This window comes from Schistosoma mansoni, chromosome W, assembly GCF_000237925.1.
Source record: "Schistosoma mansoni strain Puerto Rico chromosome W, complete genome".
NCBI classification, from domain to species: domain Eukaryota; kingdom Metazoa; phylum Platyhelminthes; class Trematoda; order Strigeidida; family Schistosomatidae; genus Schistosoma; species Schistosoma mansoni.
This window is the reverse complement of record NC_031502.1, coordinates 12,151,838-12,168,445: the sequence shown is the minus strand read 5'-3', so window position 1 is coordinate 12,168,445 and position 16,608 is coordinate 12,151,838. Positions and strand designations below refer to the sequence as shown.

Sequence of the window (16,608 nt, the reverse complement as noted above, 5' to 3'; positions counted from 1 at the left end):
TAACAAATTCAGATAAGACAACTGATTAGAATCATTGAACGTAATTGTTGTCACTCAGTTAATACGAGATAGATAAAACGGAAAGGAGTTCAGGTTTTTACTTATTAACGATTAGCTGCCATGACACAGCTAATTGTATTCCATCCCTTCTATTAATACTGTTTGGATTAGATAGCAATAATTCATTAACATTATCGGAAGAAATAGTAATGAAGTCGTCAAGTGGTCTTTTTAGATTCTTCATTGCAATATTTTGTAGTTATCCTAGTCATTCCTTAATTCTCAGTTTCCGCAATGTATTAAGATGAAACTCTTTGTACTATGTTGATTAGCAGTTCGTTTTTTTCTGAAGGATTTTTACACTAGTCCACCCGATTGTTCAACAGTAATGGTAACCACTTGTGTAGCATCACGTGTTGAACTGACCGCTTATTATGTGATGATATAAAGTTTTAGATCATGTATCTATAAACTCGCTAAAAGCTTGGGAATGTATAAAAACATGAAGACGATTGTCTTAGGATGCACATACTGCAGAGAGCCTGATAAGTTACTGTCCTTGAGATCAGCATAGAAATCCATCTGAGTGTTCAAGAAATGGCCGGCCATTAAGTAAAACTTCTTCTCAAACCGCGAACCGACTGCTATTTTCAACAATTAGTTATCAGTCATACATTGTAGTGATCTGTAAGAGACAAAAACATAGATTGATATTAAGTTAAGAGGTACAATATTTGAACATTTTACACTGCAAATGTGATATTTTGTTTCAGTTTTTTTTTTACAAATATATCGAATTTCTAGTCTAGTTATTCATATATTTTTAGATCTCTGAGTCGACTACTCTACGTCGTTTAGCATCAACTCAAGTGAAAGTAAATCGTTTGGAAAATGATTTGCTAAAGACTGAGAAAAGACTAACGCAAAAGGAAAATGAATTGGCAAATATGTTTAACATATCACGTCAACGTGAGAGACAATTACGTGAAACAATTACGGTAATCTTATTTTTTTCTGTCATTAAATATTACTTTTGTTCAATGATATCATGCCAGTCGGTTTTACATGAAATACCAACTGGGATAATTATGGGCCGGTTAACAATTCCGATTCTTCACGTCATTAAAGCGGAATGAAATTCATAAAATCCACATAAGTAATACAGTTCCAGAAGAACAACCGATTTTGAGTAATTTTACTTACAGTAATATAAGCAGGAATTCTGCTAATAACTAAAACTTCTCATATAAAAGTAATCGTTTTCATGGCTTATTATACTATCTTGAATTGACTACTCGTTAACGTTTCCTAACCTGTTTATCAAAGACTTACTTACTCCTGTTACCTCTCTTGGAGGAACATAGGCCGCTCATTAGCATTGTCCATCCAACCCTGTCCTGGGCAATCCTTTCCAGTTCTTTCCAGTTAACGTTCATCCTTTTCATATCTGCTTCTATTTCCCGGCGTAATGTATTCTTTGGCCTTCTTCTCCTCCGCTTTCCTTCAGGATTCCAAGTTAGGGCTTGTCTCGTGATTCACTTTGGTGATTTCCCCAATGATTTTGTACTATCCACTTCCAACGTCATTTCCTCATTTCCTCTTCACTTAGAAGCTGGTTCGTCCTCTCTCACAGTGGACTGTTGCTGATGGTATCTGGCTAATGGATGTTGAGTATTTTGCGAAGACAGTTGTTTATAAATGCTTGTATCTGCCTGACGATGGATGTAGTAGTTCTCCACGTTTCAACTCCATGCGGTAGGACTGTCTTGACGTTTGTATTGAAGATTGTGACTTTGATATTGGTTGACAGTGGTTTGAGTTCCATATGCTCCTCAATTGTACGAATGCTGTCCTTGCTTTGCCAACCCTCACCTTTGCATCTGCATCGAATTCTCATTGTTCGCCGATGATGCTTCCAAGGTACGTGAATGTTTCCACCTCTTCCAGAGTTTCTCCATCAAGTGTGACTGGGTTGGTGTTCTCCGTGTTGTATTTGAGGACCTTGCTTTTTCCTTTGTGTATGTTGAGGCCTATTGATGCAGAGGCTGCTACTACATTAGTTGTCTTAGTCTGTATTTGTTCGTTTGTATGAGATAGGGGGGCTAGGTCGTCTAAGAAGTCCAAATCGTCTAGTTGATTCTCAGATGTCTACTTTATCCTGTGCTTTCCCTCAGATGTCGAAGTCTTCATAATCCAGTCAATCACCAGAAAAAATAGAAAGGAGGAGAGTAGGGAGCCTTGTCTGACATCGGTCCTTACTTGGAATGCATCTGTCAGTTGTCCTCCATGTACGACTTTGCACTGTAGTCCGTCGCATGAGTTCTGGATAATGTTGAAAATCTTCTCAGGAACTCCATGGTGTTGAAGGAGTTTCCGAGATGTTCTTTTATCCACACTGTAATACGCCTTCTCATAGTCAATGAAGTTGTTGCATAGTGTCGAGTTCCATCCAATCGATTGTTGAATGGTGATCCTTAGTGTTGTGATTTGGTCTGTACACGACCGATCCTTACGGAATCTAGCCTGTTGATCTCAAAGTTGGACGTCTACTGAATCTTCCATCCGGTCCAGCAACACTGTGTTGAAAACCTTTCCTGGTACCGACAACAGTGTGATGCCTCTGTAATTCTCACATTTGCTCAGATCTCCTTTCTTTGGTATCTTGATGAGCTATACTTCTTTCCAGTCTGTCAGTGGAACTTGTTCTTCCTCACAAACCTTCCTGAATAAAACATGGAGCATGTTCGCAGTTACTTCTCTGTCCGACTTCAGTGCTTCACCTGGTATATTGTCAGGTCCTGCTGCTTACCTACACTCCATTTTTCTGATGAACATACTGATTTCTTCGATTGTTGATAGAGTGACTTCTATAGGAAGGTTTGTGTGTGTTGTTTTGATGTCCGGAAGATTAGTGGATCTAACCTATCCATGAGTTCCTTGGAGTTTTCTACCTGTCTGTTCTTCTGTTTTTGAATCTCAGTGATTGGCTTCCCTTCTTTGTCCTTGACCAGTCTCCCTAGTTTACCATATTTCCCTGCTAGTTTCTTGGTTGTATCATATAGTTGTTTCATGTTTCCTTCTCTTGCAGATTTTTCCTTTGTCGCTGCTAGGACTTTCATGTATTAATGCTTGTCAGGTTTAATGCTCTTCTTCACTTGCTTGTTTGCTTCAGTGTATTCATTTTGGGCTTTGACTTTCTCTGCTCGTGTTCGACTGTTGTTAGTTGCTAGTTTCTTGTTCTTCCTTTCTTCAATCTTGTCCGGGATTCCCATGGAGACCTATTCCTTATGATGGTACTTCTTGTGACCCAGAACCTCCTCACATGTTGAAGTTAATGTTTCTTTGATCCCTGTCCAGTTGTTCTCCATCGTAGTTTCTTGTTCTTTTGTTAGATTTTGTAAAGCTTGGAACCTGTTGTCGAGAGTTATCTTGAGTTGGTTGAGTTTGTTAGTATCTCGAAGGAAGGCTGTATTAAACTTTTGTAATGCTGTTCCCCAAGTTCTCCAGTGTTTTTTTAGCTTCAATTTTATCTTGGCCACAACCAGGTGGTGATCTGAAGCTATATCAGCTCCGCTCTTGGTCCTCACACCCTCCATTATCCTTCGAAATTTTTTGTTGATACAAATATGATCTATCTGGTTCTCTGTGGTGTGGTCCTGTAAGATCCATGTAACTTTGTGTATGCGTTTGTGTGGAAATATTGTGCCGCCTATAACCAATTTGTTGAATGCACATAGATTTTCAAATCTCTTCCCATTTTCATTTCTCTCTTCTAGTCCATGTCGTCCCATTATATCTTCATATCCTGTGTTGTCCACTCAGACTTTAGCATTCAGATCTCCCATCAGGATGGTGAGGTCCTTTCTTGGGCACTTAGCTGTGCTTGATTGCAGCCTCGAATAGAACTGATCTTTATCGTCATCGTTGTTATCATTGGTGGGTGCATAACATTGGATAAAGTTCATTGTGATCCCCTCCTTCTTTGTTTTGAATGATGCTTTGATAATTCTGGATCCGTGAGATTCCTACCCTACAAGTGCATTTCGTGCTTCTCTGGACAGCGTTAGAGCAACTCCCTGAGTGTGTGGAGCATTTCCCCCTTCGTGACCGGAGTGTAGCAGCATCTCTCCTGTATCTAACCTTTGCTGTCCAGCTTGTGTCCAATGTGTTTCGCCGATTCCAAGTGCTGCTAGTTTGTATCCCATTTTCATTGCTGTTTGTTTTCCCGGTCTCCCACATTGTCCGGACGTTCCATGTATATATAAAAATTGTTGCTCTGGTTGTTAGAAGGTGCATCGGCCTTCTGACTTCCAGAGAATGTCGGCTTTCATTCTGAGGCGTCATAATTCGAACCTGTGATAGAAATGTTTTGGTTTCCCGCGAAGAGTGAATTTGTGGTTGGAAATTTTTTAGCAAGATTTTCTTCTATGGGATGGGGTCTTTGACCACATGCCCAACCCTCCTCCTTTACCCGGTCTTGAGACCGGTAGTAACTCTAGAAGAGCTACAGGCGGAGTTGTTTATCACGTAACACTGTTTTAAATATGAAATAATAGTGACAGTGCTCATCAAGTGCTCTTTATTTTTCAAAGATATGTGCCGACACTTTAGGGCGTTAAATATCATGTATTGGATTCCAGAGGTTTTTTACATTAAAATTTTTTTGATGCTACTTAGAGTTATATCAGTCATTGAGATTTGATGAAATACATTTCCCTCGTCACTGTGTTCACCGGACCTTCAACAATTTGAGCTGACACTTCGGCACTAATTCCTCATGATTTTGCTTCTGATGCACATCTTACTAATGAATGGGAAGAAACCATTAAAATTTTTATATCAATTTTACATGAATTCGGTTGTCCGTCTAAATTTTCAGTACATGACAATACCTACTTTAAATTAAGGTATTTTTGTGTGAAGGATTCATCAGAATGAAACGTACACCATTTTTAATATCTCGTAAGTGATGACTTTATGGACAGCACTAACTCTGTGATATAAATCACCTGGTCTTCTAGTTTTCATTACTAGTCCAAATGTTGCCTGGGTACAAATCTGTGTGAACATGAAAGAAACAAGTGTAATCGAATTTGGATGTCAGACCAAAAACATGATCTATGGTCATCCTGGAACAGTAATTTGCCATTATTTTCAAATAATGTTCAATTTGTGTGATGATTTGTAGTGTATCATACTACAACATTCCTTGGAGTGATCTCAACCGTTTTTTCAAAACTCGGTTTACCTTCATTCTTGTAGACACTTCGTCAAAGATATGCAGGTTCCATTCCACTCAAACAACAAGAAAAATTATCCTTTCGTTTAACTGAAGCACTTCGTCAATGTATATCTAAGCAGTTGGCTCTTGATGAAGCTTTAAATGACAAAATCAAAACTGAATCTATTATTGAAGGTTACGAAGAAAGAAGAAAGTTGACATCTGATATTCAGGATATCTTAAAAGAGTATAATGAAGAACATAAAAATCATGACATTAATAAAAACTTGGAAAAAAAATTATTAGATTGGCAAGAACGATTAAGTGATTTACGAGTCTCAGAATCAACACAACGTCGTCAGGTTTGTAATATTTTTTTGGCATTAAATTCTGTTCGAACAATCTCATTTATTAACTTATCTACTGATTAACTGAAAAATTAATTGACTACACAGTATGTTTACTCAGAAAACAAATCTTTTCAGATCAAAAAAGGGAAGTCAGTGATAGAAACACCCTTCAGTTCGGACAAATCGTTACAAACCATTCATATTAAAATAGTGTACTTACTTATAAACAACTTTGGATGCATTTTCAGAAAAACCATTAAAGCGCACTTGATACAGACTGTTTCGGAGGAGTATCCAACTGAGAATAGTCAGTTATTCATTGTCCCTAGTTTCTGAGGTACTTCAGTCGATATGGATTCCCGACAGACTCAATCTATGTGTTGAAATATTTTCAGAAATCCTTCACCTGAATTATAACACATTGTAAGATATCTGATGGCTCTTGCAGAGCTTGGAGATTTTCAGCAACGTCCTGGTCACTGGTTCGAATTAAGTCATATCTTTATATCTTAAACTTAAATGGTTATCCGCATGTTTAGTCAAAACTAAGTTGCGTTGTAGTTTTAGTAGTTAAATAAGAAGAGAAGAGTATGATTCGCAGAATAAGATTCATTCATTATATTTCAAGGCTTCTCATCAGCCACAAACGACCTAAATTTACATCAGTAATATTATCATAAGAGAATCAGTGAAGTTCGAAAAGGCATAAGAAACAAGAAGAGGAAACTGGATATTTCACAAGATGGGTAGGATTGATTAGTATTTATGCATTGAAGATGAGATCATAAAAAGAAGGGAGTGAAGTTATAGATGATAACCAACAGATGATGAATAGAGACAAATGAGCAAAACAACTAGTTGACAGAAAATTCGAGTTAACATCTTGAATGAATGTCAGTGGAACTTTTGATTGTTTTAAGAAACATCGGGTGTTATAAATCTAAAACAGTTGGGTCTCAGGGAAGATTCTCTTTAACGCTAAATTAAAACTTTTATCAATCCTACCTGAAATCTCCGCCCCTTTTAATGAGTATAGGTTTTCTGACAACATTTTTGTGTTTAGGACTTTCCATAATCACTTTTCCGTACATCGTAAGAGATTTCTTTGAATATTTGTTTTTTAAAAGACACTCTTTAATACTTGCTATTTCTTCCTGTATTTTGTCGATTAAGCGGACCCTTTTAGCCCAAATAAAAATAGTTTTAACTAGACAGATTTTGCGGCTAACAAGACGAAACTATTACAATCGGATTGTTGCCCCCGTTCATGTTTCTTTTCCAAATATAGTTTTCTCGACTGTCCAATCGTTATGATACGGTGAAATCATTATTGACATTACAAGTTGAAGATATTTGGTTTAAGGACTTCAGGAAGATCACACATAGAAAACAGTTGGGTTCCTGTTGCCTTGAGTTAATTATTAGTTGAACCATCAACCACCTTCTTGGTCAGAAGTTGTTTAAGATGTTTAATTCTGATTCCAATCCCTACAGAGGAATTTCGCTTAAATATGTCATCTTGAAATGAATGAGGCCAGAACACTGGTATAGAATAATATGAATTCATTATATTTCGTGGTTTCTCATCAGTTGCTTACAACCATATATGCATTGAAAGTTCACGCTTGAGGTAATGTATCATCCACCTATTATGTTTAAAATAGCCTTTGTCATTCTAATTCTTTTCGTTCATCTATGTCAATTGTTTCACATTATATCTTACCTCAATGTTAACTTTCATTACATATATGGTTTTAAGCAGCTGATGAGAAATCACGAAATATTATGAATTCACATTATTCTGCATGAATGTTTGTTCTGGTTTTTTTCAAATTCATATCGGAAACTAATTGCATGAAATTTCTGATGAGCCATCTTGAAATCTCTACTCTTCGTTTAGAACTTGGAACATCTTCCACATGTAGTCATTTCGGCTCATTTTGAAGACATCTGAACCTTTTCTAGTTTTAATACAAAAATCCCATCATTATTTTGTACATTCTTCAGTGGTGACTTATGCTTCTTAGTCAATATCTTTGAATGTGGAAATGGTGAAAATTAGATACTTATTTGCAGTTGAACTAGCTTGGCTTCAAACCAACTATTTTCATGCTCATCAATAAGCTTCAAATTAACAGCTTTATGGTTTGGAGTTTTAGATTGTGTTTGCATATCTATTTTGTTGACTCTGTTATCCGGGACGTGGGATTCCATTCTAAATATAATACTTCAATTTCATTTTTGTTAAGCATTGTGAACAAATTATGCATATATTTATCCAAAAATCGAAGGTCTCCATGTACTATATCTTTTACTTTCTGAATTGCTCTAAAAAATATTACATATGTCATCAAAAAATGTAGCTTGTTCAGGTCCGAGTACATCTTAACTAGGCTAAAATGATCAACACCAAAGGAGATTTACTGCAAGTGTCAAATTCAATCCTTAAGCAGTTTCACTCCATAACATACTCGCTAAATACAAGTCAGTATTAGAACACAAAGTATCGAATAAGCAGTATCCGATGTTTTTTTGTAGGATTTGTCCTATTCTTAACTGAGTGAATCAAAAAATAATTTTTCGCCACAAAATTTGTTTCTAAATATTCTTAGATGTATCTTTCATGAAAAAATAATGTTGCTATGGCAAAATAAACGTTAACTAATTAAAATCTGGCTACAACATAGAAAATTACAATTTTACCATTTCACTGCTACGTATACATTACAACGTGTTTACAGATTAAAGTAATCATATCACAAACGTACTGCAATGATAAACCAATCTAATAACGACTGAGAAAGTGAATATTTATGTCTACTTTCATTTTAATTATTGCTAGCATTTTAAACCTGAGATATTTTGACTTCTTTTTATTTTTTAAATAGGTTGAACGGTTAAAGGAACAAGTACGTCACTTGGAATCATTTGTACAAAATCAAGAAAAACAGCTAAATGAGTTAGAATTAGAAAATTCACGTCTAGTTAAAGAATTAGATCAACGTGAAACCCAATGGGAACAACGTGAAGCTGAATTAGAAAGTGTCATAGAAAAAAACACTATATCTGAAGTATGTAGTCAAACAATGTTGTTATATTCTCCAGTACTTATATTTTTAACTTTGTGAAATATTTTAACATTAATCATATGGTTACAACTCACAAACGGTCCACTAAATAACAAAAATATTTATGTTGTAAGCGAATTAGATGGATTTGATTGGAGGTTGTACAAAGTACGAAACTGATTTCTTTATGATGATTATATCTACCTAATAACTTGTCCAAGGTAATGAGAATGACAACCGGCTGATAATGGTAAATGTTATTCTGTGGTGCAAATCAAATAACTGCAGTAATTTGTGAATATTTTTGAAATAATTATATCTCAGAATTAGATAAATCTTGGTTTTTAAAAAGATGGTTGTGAATTCGGTTAAACGGTCATTGAGTAAACCAAATTGTTTTTATTGAATTTTACTGGCTAACCACTGACTGTTTTATTGGTTCGACTATCATGTTTGTCTTTATTAGAAATAAACCATAAATTACACTAAACCAATCACATAAGTAGTTTTCAACTGAAATAACGGGATGGACACTTTTGAAATCGAATTCTTTACTGCCTTATTTGCAAACTAAATGTTACTCTCCCTCCAGTTAAGCCAACTGGCTTCACATACCTATATAGCTAGAAGGTGCACCCTCCCCCCATCCACTTTATATCTACTTATACCTTCTCCATCCTTTGAAATATTCTGCATTGAATACTCATATTTCCTATGATGGTTGCGTTTCAAACTGAATATAAACTCTTACTACCGCGATTATTACAATTATACCTAATTAGTCTAAGTAGCATAATTATTTTAGAAACTATTGTCTTTTGTATTCATAAAATAATAATAACCAACCATTCCACCTTTTAAATTTTTAATGTTGTCAGACGACAAGTGCCAGGGGTTCATAAAGGGAAGAGAGAGTAAATATTTTTGTAATGATAGGGTGCGTGCAAAACACGAACATAAACCACAGTAGTACTATTTTCATTTCAGTTACACTGACGCAGTATTTCTTTTATTATTTTAGCATGATTTCCCTATAATGAATCAAAGTAACCGCACTACAATAAGTTTTCATATACGTTATATGTTGTGTTAAGTTTACTGACGACACCCTTTCCAAGTATTTAAGCGGGAGTCATCACAAAAACCATAATCTTATATGAAAAACTAGACTCATACAATCATAACTTACGTGTCTCCAAATTAGCCATCAGTATGTAAGGATTATGGGCTGATAACCATACAACCTAAAGATATAGTTATTGAAAAAAGTTGATTGCTTAAATATTACTTGTTTATAAATGTAATATAAAATAAGTATCACTGAGCATTCTAAAAAGAAAGAAGTCACGTAGCGTATCAGTCATTCTTCAAATTGTTTCAGTAGTAGATCTAGGAACCTTAATAAATACCAAAGCTAGAAGTAGGTTAAAACTGGACTTCATACTTCTCCATGTCTGTTCCTTCTCTCTTCCTTCGTGTGCTAATTGTTTGGTTGTCTTTCGTTTTCATTATCATTGTTTATTAAGTCTACCGTCTCGTCCTATAGTAGCGTTTAGCAATCTGTGTTTCGTCCAATGTTGCTACATTTTCGTTAATCTCCCTACATCCTTCCTTATTTTCTTGCCAATAATTTCCAACGTGTACGGTTCGCTTATCTTTCATATGAGTGACTTCTTTCACAATAAAAATAAACCAATAGGTTAGTGGTAAAGAATAACAACTGCTCATTACCTACATCTGAAGAAAGTTGACAAATGTGCTTGCCATCTTCAACAAGAGCAGCTTCTTTCATCTTCACTGGTAGATATTCAAAGTATGGTAAACGTAAAACAAAACTGTCGTTCATATTCATATTCACTCTGTGTATAGCCCGATAAATAAAAGAAATTACTGACTTAGAGCATTTTAATTTTTAAACGCATTTCTAAAAAAACTTCGAGTCTTTAAACTCACTCGTAATCTGGTTGTAATAATCTAGGTCGGTCGTTAGGTATATGGTTAGAACTTAGCAGTGTTTACTTAGGCCTGTGTAGTTGGACAGTATAACATACCGTCACACAAGCATATATCATATTACCAAGTACGTAGATTTGTACTTAATGAACGGGTTACAATGAGTCTTATTTAGATGATAAATAAATCAAGTATCTGAGCTCAAACGGAACTTACACCATACTAATCTAAATTTCTATGGCTTGTTGACATTTTGTGTAATCAGTAAACTTTATTAGTTTAGTATCATTATTTCGCAAGTCACATTGTTGCCTTTTCTTATTATAATTTTTTTTCAGTATATTACCACAGAAAATATGGATGAACTAAAATCCATACCTAATTTAATTACAGATGAAGATATTGAGACTGTTTGCAACCAAGTCGATGGCAAAGATAGTCTCAATGAAGTTTGCAAATCTGTACCACTAAATAGTGAACAACCGTTGTCTACGTGTGTAGAAGAATCAGTTCAAAACTGTAACCATCAAACAATGAATAAACTGAAAAATGAAAACATCGCACTTAGAAAAGTACTTTATTTATTTAAAGACATCTATGATTTTTCTACTGTCATACCGTGTCATATTTTATATTTTTCAAGTTTTATCTTATCAGATTATTATTTGATAAGACGTCTAGAACCCCATAACTTTGGTTCTGCCCAGTAAATTTCAAACAATTGTGTATACTTTGGCATAGTTTGGCATAGTAGTTTAGTTGAACATTTGAAAATTCAGAGCAAATGAAATAACACAGACAGGATTTATTTAATTTTTGGTTAGTAAAAGTTAAATGTAACTGATGTCTATGTACATACAACAGTCAGACAATTGTGGTCATTTGAAAGCAAAATAGTCAAATTTGGATGTTTCTAGCATTTGAGATCATTTATTATTCAGACAGACTATTCACACATTTATGACTACAATTAAAAATTGCTTTTATTAATCCTATGGTTTTTCTTTGCTCTGGTGGTATAAGGAGATTACTCACCTGATATTTTTAAATCAGTGATAGCATCCGTCATTCAAAATGAATTCTAGGAGTGGCATTTTGAAGTAAAGTCTGTGATACTTGAGTGACTCAAATCCCAAATGTGTTTCATGCGCACATAATCTAACTGAATGACGAAAATACAAAAGATAGTTAACAAATCGTTTGAATGAAGTGAGTATAACCGTAAAATCTGATTCGATCATGTTTTCACGCCATACATAGAAAATAATGACGGCATACTAACTTGACTGTTTGTTCAAAATTTTCTACTCTCCATCTATTTTAAGTAATGTTTTCGTTCACACTGACTGCATGTTTAAAGCATCAAGGTATTGAACATGAATACCTAACATTGTCAATAATGTTAATGCTTACTAGATTGAAGATTAAAGAAGTTTCAACACAATCTACTTAACTAGTGCATACTAATATTTTGAATTATTTGATGTTATGATACTTCAAAAAGTTAATCTGATAATTACATTTTCATTGTTATATTCTGTCTTGTTATATCTTAATTTTGAAATGGAATTTTAGCGGTTCACCGAACTGTTACAACTTTTACGTCTGCAAGATATCAAATTACAAAACGTTATTAATAATTCTTCTACTACACAAAATCCAGATATTCAATCTACATTAGCTGGTTTACGAGCTAATATGGAATTGTTGCAACGTCGATTGAATGGAAAAGATGAAAGTCTTGCAAGAGTTAATGAGCTACTTAGGCAAGCTTATGAAGCTAACGAAAAATCGAATGATAGACATAATCAAGAAATTGCTATTTTGCAAAATAAAGTAAGTTTATTAGGAAAAAAAATTCAATCAATAGTTTTTATTCTAATTACAGTAAGTATAACTGATGTTTATTACCTAATAATCTCCTATTTAAAGATCATTTGTATCAATCTAAGCGTTATCCTTTTGCCTATAAGTTTTGACGTTGGTTTATTAAGGATAACATGGAAACAACGCTTATCAATAGAAATCAATTTCAGTAACAACCGATCTTGAAGAAGTGATCTGTTCATAATATCCTGCAGACAGTATCAAACAATCTATATGACTCTGAACAGGTAGTTTACTGACAACATATATATATATATATATATATATATATATATATATATATAACTCAATATCGTAATATAGATTATCGGTTAAATTTCAGCTAGATAACCGTCAGAACCAGAATCCAATGAAGAACTGTTTCATTTTAGTTTCCAACCGATTGTTATTATATATGGTTGTCTTACAATTAAAAAAGAAAATATACATAGTTTGACCCATTGTTTTGTTAAAGTATACGATAAGTGATTCCAGATTGGCCCTAAACTTACGAGTAATTACATTCGTACTTACTGGTAAGTAATTAAAATTTGACAGTAAATTTTATAAGAAACTAACATAAGCTAAGGAAATTATTCAAAATAAAAAAAAACAGTTGCTTTGGTTTCTACGAATTTGTCTAATTAATTACTTAAAATGTATTTATCAAATGACATTTTTACTCTTCATTTGGATCTGCCAAACGCTATTAATACTGACAGATACCTGAAGATATTTATGTTCACATTCATTTTGTTTAACTGTAGATTATTTTGCTTCTGGTAAAACTGAATCAACTTAGTTCTGATTTCTTTATTTATGAATAAATTATCCATACAGCTACAAAACAAAATGGAGGAACAGTTATTACAATTAGCTCAAAATGTTGAGTCTGTTGGCAGAAATGAAATATCGAATATACACTTGATTGAATTGAAGAAACGTTTATATGAATTAGAGGATTCATTAAACGAACAAAATCAAGCTGTATCTCGTCAGGCTGAACAAACAAAAGTCATGCAACAAGAATGTGATTTGTGGCAATTGAAATATCATCAACTTGAAACAAAAACTGAAACTATGAAGGCGAATATGGAGAATTTGCATAGGTAACAATTTTCCACATTTAGTTATATTGTAATGTAATACAAGTTTCATAAAGTTTACTCAATAACTGTTGTCGATTGAATAATAATTTAAACGATGCTGGATCATTTAATATTGAACAATGAAGAGTTTTAGAGATTACCTTGTCAATGATTAATCAGCATAATAAAAATCGACTGAAGGAATATTACATGATAAAATAGTTAATAAATCACTGCGTTCTACAGGAATGAGATGAAAAGAAACATTTGAAATGAGGATAGTTTTCTTTCAATCTAATGGTATGTTTGATCCAAGAAAAGTAGTGGTAGATGTTTACAATCGATTTGTAGGTTGTCTAAAAGACTCCTCAACTCCCGACGCTATAAAACTGATGCTTCTGAATAATCTGATAACAAATAGTTCTGTTTCACTGTTTATAGTAATATCGCTGACAGATACTCCTAACAATTTATGAATTTTCATTGTGAAAAATGATTTTTTGTCACCGAGAAAGAAAATTTTCTTCACTAAAGTGTCTTCATTTTGTTTGATGACTCATTGTATTTCTGCCATTTTTTAAAATTATTCCTTTACAACTCAGTGCTTTTTTCCTTCATTTTAGGGAAGAAATAATGAAGCTAACATCACAAGTGGAACAGTTACAAAAGGAACTAGATAAAAGTAATGTAAAATTAAATGAATACAGTAATGAAGTTAAACGCTGGAAAGCTGAAGCAAATAAATCACCATCAGTGATGCAACGTCAACTAACTGAACGATTACGTACAGATCTACTAGAAAAAGATAAACAAATCCGAGTAAGAGGAATTAATTGGTTCATAGCATTCATAACTTGGCTGGAAAGGAAAGATTATTTCCTAACTTCCGTCACAAATAATTTCAAGGACCGAACCGCGGAAGACCTATAATAACTGAACGGCAGTCTAATACTCGCTACATACTTAATTATTTACCCACTCCTACAACTTCATCCTTAAAGATACTTGGATTTTTTAGACTTGCTAACGTTACGAATCATGATCCGTTGGTTTCAATTTATTATACTTGAAACCTACACACTGTATTTCATAATCACTTCCCAGAGAACTTCTAATTACTCATGGTTTAATTTTTATCTGTAACTAAGCATAAGGAAGTTTTAGCGTATACTCTCGCCACCAATTATTTAATAAATTTAATAAATTCAATAAACTTTAAATGTTTTTAATGAAGTTACAGAATGCATTTATATAGTGAATTCCCCGTATCTGAATCTCATCAACAAACAAATACACAAATTGCTCGTCACTATTTCTTTAAAATATCACTATTATTTAAACCAACTAATAAGGTGTGATGACTAATATGTGATACTGAGCTCATATCAAACTGGATAGATTTTGATTGTGTCGTTCAAATTATCTGAAGAGCAAAATTCATAAAAATAAATCTGAAGTATTATGATAACCTTCATCATATTTCACATTATTGTGTTAAAAGAGTACTGTTTATAGTATTTTAAGTAAATTGCATTTTCACAGTTTACACCACTGACTGAGCTTAGTTTATAAACCACTGAAAACCAGGAAGTATTGGACACCCATCTTTCTTAAACATAAGACTCCTTAGGGGTCTCACAATGTTGCGAATCTCTTGAAGTTATGCAGGTGCACGCTGGCTCAGTTGTCTAGTGGTCAAGCGGTCTTCACGAGATCAGAAGATCCTGACTTTGATCCCCAAGAGCAGTGTACGAACACTTCTGAAACGTCTGGTACTATGACAGTAAACTGTGGACTACATTCAGATTTTGAATGAATATCGAGCTAAACTCAGTCCGTGATGTAAACTTTGAGGATTCGACGATCTTCACAAACCCGTACAGCAATAAATTATATTTCTGAATAAATAACATTGTTTTTAATGTGACCACAGATGTATGTCAAATAACTTGGCCGTTTTACTAGTAATTCCTGTAGACTAAGAATGGAAAATATGTTAATCTGTATATTGGATTTCAGAAAGCCCTCGTATCGTGATGAAATATTACACAATCACATGAATTTTTAATTAATTATAAGACTAACAGCAATTTTGAGTATTTATATTTATTGTTTTTCCCGTTTTTTAACTACTGACAAGTAGTATGATTTGTTTACTAAAAGTTTGATTTTCACGTTTTCAAAGGCTTTGTCTAAGGCGCTAGGAGAACTACGTCATGATCTTGTGACACAAGCGGAGCAGGCTGTTCTAGCCACCAATTCAATGCATCCTAATCAGAGTGCACCACCATTCAGAGAAGTGAATGAAAGCGGAACTATTGATGAAACAGTCGTTTCACCAGTTAGCGCGAATCCTATAGAGTCTGTCATTCTGCCTCAATCTGTAAAAGCGAATCATGAAATAAAAATTCAAAAAGGTGATTGACTACCGAAGCACCAGCTTGTAATTTTTATCTTCTGATCATACAGTTTATCATTTTTCTTTGATTTCTATCGATTATGATAGAAAAAATCTATTCAGAAAGATTACATTATTTTTTAGTATATTCCACGCTGAAAATTTATACTTTTAACTCCACTACAAGAAAATAGGAGAAATAACTCAAGTTAGTAAAGTAAAAGGCGAATTTCATGCAACGTTACGTTCTGACTTTCTTTCTGTGTGTCTACTACATTCCATTCCATTTCGTATTGTTTGACGACAGAAAGATTAATGAATATTATATTATTCATTAAGTAAAAACTATAAAAGATGAAATTATGCCAGCTATTCAGTATTTGTATTCACGAAGGAACTCTACATGCGTAATAAAATATGTTTTCGAGTAAAGTTGCCAGAGTAAATGTGTCTGTGAAAGATTTATCTACCTGAATAATTATGAGTAGAAAACTGATCTTTGCCCTTGGAAATTCTAAATAGCAACAACGTTGTCTGATCACTTTGATTTCTACGTATGCACTAACTTGATGCACGAAAAATCAAGAATAGTCTAAAAATTCTACAATGTTTTCCCTTTATGAAAATAAAATAATGAGAAAACGGTTCATTCGTAGTCAAAATG

General features: G+C 33.8%; 1 protein-coding gene across 1 annotated transcript in view; it reads left to right on the top strand.

Annotated features, from left to right (window-relative positions):
• The window catches only part of Smp_141900 (hypothetical protein), a gene marked incomplete at both ends in the record, with an annotated part of 57,846 nt that overhangs the window by 24,284 nt on the left and 16,954 nt on the right, over positions 1–16,608 (top strand). Inside the window, 8 exons of the mRNA XM_018788560.1 lie at positions 828–998; positions 5,263–5,583; positions 8,460–8,642; positions 10,931–11,164; positions 12,168–12,428; positions 13,299–13,567; positions 14,170–14,365; positions 15,732–15,963. Coding sequence (XP_018654091.1) covers positions 828–998; positions 5,263–5,583; positions 8,460–8,642; positions 10,931–11,164; positions 12,168–12,428; positions 13,299–13,567; positions 14,170–14,365; positions 15,732–15,963 — 1,867 coding nt within the window. The remainder of the gene's footprint in view (positions 1–827; positions 999–5,262; positions 5,584–8,459; positions 8,643–10,930; positions 11,165–12,167; positions 12,429–13,298; positions 13,568–14,169; positions 14,366–15,731; positions 15,964–16,608) is intronic.